Below are 3,549 nucleotides of genomic sequence, written 5' to 3' on the forward strand. Positions count from 1 at the left end.
TACCGGGGTGGGGGAGCCCCTCCGCACTTCTTGGGTGCAGGGAACCTCCTCCGCAGGCTTAGTGGGTGGGAGGAGGTGCGGGTCCCTGGGAGCCTGCAGAGCCTGTTTCCTTGGGTTGGGCTGACCCCTGGCGGTCATTCGGAATCCCGGTGAGTGACCCAGGCTGTGTCCCTTTTGAAAAGAGAATCGCCTTCCTGACGTTGGCACCGAGGGTGACAAGCGAACCTCCCCGTGTGGCCTGTGGTTACTCTTGCATCTCCTCCCAGTCTGGAGTCCTGGTGGGGTTTGATTAAGAGTGCGTCCCCTTCCGCAGGTCTCTTCCTGCTCCGCGGGTGCCTGTCGCTGGAGGTGTCTGTGGGCAAGGCCACTACCATCTACGCTGTCAATGGCACCGAGATCCTGCTGCCCTGCACCTTTTCCAGCTGCATCGGCTTCGAGAACCTCCGCTTCTGGTGGTCCTATAACAGCAGCGATACATTCAAGATTGTAAGTAGTGGGGGAGGGACAGGACGGCCCAGCCCCATCTCTTCTAGACCCTTCTGCCCTGAGCCTCGCTGTGACAGTCCCCGGAACCCACGGTTCATCACCCATCGCTTCCAGCCTTCTTTGCGGAGCCTGCCTGGAAGGATCTAAGCGGGAGGGAACGCTACCCTTTTCCAGGACGACCTTGCTAGAATCTGGGGTCTGTTGAACGGAATTCTTGGCTAGAGTCTGCTGATGGGTCTTGAGAAGCCTCTGGCAATGGAGTCGCTTGTGTAAAAGATAAAACAGAAACAAGCAGGAGAGAGGGCCACTGTTTGGCTCGTTGGAGAGAGGGAATAGGAAGTCTGGTGAGGGAAGGCCCGGGACCTGGTGTTGGGAGGATAGGAAGACCAGAGGAGAGGAGAGCTGGAGGGGCTATGCAGAACCGTTGACAGGGCTGTGGGGCAGGCGTGGGGGCCAATCAGATAGCAGGAACACAGTGCAGTGCACTGGAGCACAAGGGAGATGTAAGATACCAACTCCACATTGAATTCAACGCTGGGCTCAGAGCGTGGTGATGGCCAGGGCTATAGGACTGGCCCAGGCCCTTCATGGAGAATCAGAGTTTAGATGGACAGGGGCCACAGTGCCAGGAAAGCTGGAGTGGGAAGTGGTAGAAAGAAATGAGCGTGGCCCTTGCAGGAGTCATTACCTACAAGGCTTTTTCATGCAGAGAGCAGTAAGACGCATGCTGCATTCCATGGAGAGTGTACACTGCAGTATTATTCACACAAGTCCAAAGGTGGAAACAACCCCAGCGCCCACCAAAAGATGAGTCGATACGCGAAAGGGGGTGTACACACACAGTAGGGGCATGACGCAGCCACGAAGTGGGCGGGAGCCTGCTGCTGCTGCTGTGAGGTGTTCTGGCCACGAAAGCCTCCCCCGGAGTGAAGGACAAATACTGGCGGGCCCCACTTGTGGGAAATGTGCAGGTCAGGCAAATACAGGGGACAGGAAGCAGCGGCTACTAGGGGTGAGGGGCAGCGGGGATGAGACCGTGTTGCCTAAGTGGTACAGGGTTCTGTTTGACGTGAGGAAAACATCTACTCATTGGACAGCAATATGGCGATGGGTGCGCATCACTTTGAACAGGAGCCATGCCACTGAATTATACGTGTGAACCAGTGACAATGGCAACTTGACCGTTATCTGTATGTTAGCACGCTCTGAAGACGCGGGTCTAGCTTTCAGCAAGCAGGAGCGAGGGGAGATGAGCCCAGCCGGGGCAGCACCTCAGACTTGGGCTTTCCCAGGAGGGAGGTGGAGTGATGTTCTGACCTTCTCTGACCCCGCCCCCTCTCCTCCCCAGCTCATAGACGGAACTGTGAAGAACGAGAAGTCTGACCCCAAGGTGAAGTTGAGAGATGAGGAGCGCATCACTCTGGTGGGGTCCACGAAGGAGAAGATGAACAATATTTCCATTCTGCTGAGGGACCTGGAATTCAGTGACACGGGCAAATACACCTGCCACGTGAGGAACCCCCGGGAGTACTACCTTGAGCACCAGGCCACCATCTTCCTCCAAGTTGTTGACAAACGTACGCCGCAGGGGCTGGGGCAAGGGCAGTGGAGTGGGCAGGGCTGGGGGATGGCGGCACAGTGAAAATGTGGGTGCAGTCTTTCACTTCACTACCAAGCACCGCAGGAGTCTCCTCTGGAAGCTTGTAGACGTCAACGTGAATGTGTGCTCGGCTGCTCAGCTGCTTGTGAAAACGCTCAGCCCCCAGCTAAGCCTCGTTTTCCGGTCTGTACAATGGGCTCTGGCTGCATCCCTCCACGGCTGCGCTGAGGGTTAGGGAAGCAGTTGGAGGTGCTTGGTGACTGCCAGGCTCGCTTCCTCTATGCCGATCGTTGCTCCTCTTGTGGACTCCACTAACCAAGGTTGATGAGGTATCAGGTGCTGTTCTAGAACATTCTGTGGCGGGACATAATGTTTTCTCTTTGCAGAACGTGCAGTTTAGGAAAGAGCAGGAAACAGGGTAAGAGAACACACGTAACTGAAATAGGAAGCAGAGCACGGTGATCTGTCCGGAAAGGCACCGATGACAGAGATTGAATAAGACATGCCTGTTCCCTCCGGGAGCTTATCGCCTAGTGTGTTACAGGTGGGCTAACTGGACAACAAGAATGGGTATGATCAGGAGCCAGGCAGGTCACACCTTCCCGAGGCTGAGGACAGCAGTTGCAGAAGGGGAGCTGCTAACAAAGGCCAGCGAAGTTAGGCTGGGCTGCAGGGGCCGGAGGAGCCCGGGAGGCTAGGGAGGTACACAGGCAGAGAGCCAGGCTGCCGGCTCGGCTGTGCTTTGTCTGTCACAGGGAGTTCTCTGCTCTCCGGAGTGAGGTGCCATGCCTGTGGTGGGAGATGCCCTGGCTTAATCTGGACTACGCCAGAGGCAGAGCGGGAGGCCATCTACAGCTTGGTCTGGGCCTAGAGTGTTTGAGTCAAGTCTACGTAGGGTGGCTCCTTTTCTTCTCTGTCTGGGCTGCTCCTGTCTCCCGCTTGGGGCTTTGTCTTCTGGGAAGGGAAAAAAAGAGCAGAGGCAAGGTTGATGAAGCCTGTCTGGGTGCCAAGTGCTGGGTGAGGTGCGTTCACTCCCCTTAGCTCCTTATAAGTAAGGTCTCTGCAAGGTGGGTTCTCTCCATTAGGATGGGTGCCTCAATATATCTGCTCAACCAGCATGTACCCAGCACCTATCCCGTGGCAGACGTGCTTCTAGGTCAGTGATTCTCAACCTGTGGGTCGTGACCCCTTTGGGGGCCGAACAACCCTTTCACAGGGGTCGCCCGATTCATAACAGTAGCAAAATGACAGTGATGAGGTATCAATGAAGATTATTTCATGGTTGGGGGGGCGGTCACCACATGAGGAACTGTATGAAAGGGTCGCGGCGTGAGGAAGGTTGGGAAGCACTGCTCTAGGGGATGGGGAGGCAGCAGGAGCCAGGAAGAGAGAGCGCTGCTTCGTGGAGATGACATGCAATCCGCGAAACACAAAGAACGCCGTTTGTATCACAGAGCAGGGTG

At 56.1% G+C, this 3,549-nt stretch overlaps 1 protein-coding gene across 1 annotated transcript in view; it reads left to right on the plus strand.

Moving 5' to 3' along the window:
- The window catches only part of SCN4B (sodium voltage-gated channel beta subunit 4), a 24,490-nt gene that overhangs the window by 10,600 nt on the left and 10,341 nt on the right, over positions 1-3,549 (plus strand). Inside the window, exons 2-3 of the mRNA XM_004712790.2 lie at positions 314-486; positions 1,835-2,063. Coding sequence (XP_004712847.1) covers positions 314-486; positions 1,835-2,063 — 402 coding nt within the window. The remainder of the gene's footprint in view (positions 1-313; positions 487-1,834; positions 2,064-3,549) is intronic.

This window comes from Echinops telfairi, unplaced genomic scaffold (assembly GCF_000313985.2).
Source record: "Echinops telfairi isolate 266 unplaced genomic scaffold, ASM31398v2 ScPeMD7_7463;HRSCAF=8501, whole genome shotgun sequence".
Classification (NCBI taxonomy): Eukaryota; Metazoa; Chordata; class Mammalia; order Afrosoricida; family Tenrecidae; genus Echinops; species Echinops telfairi.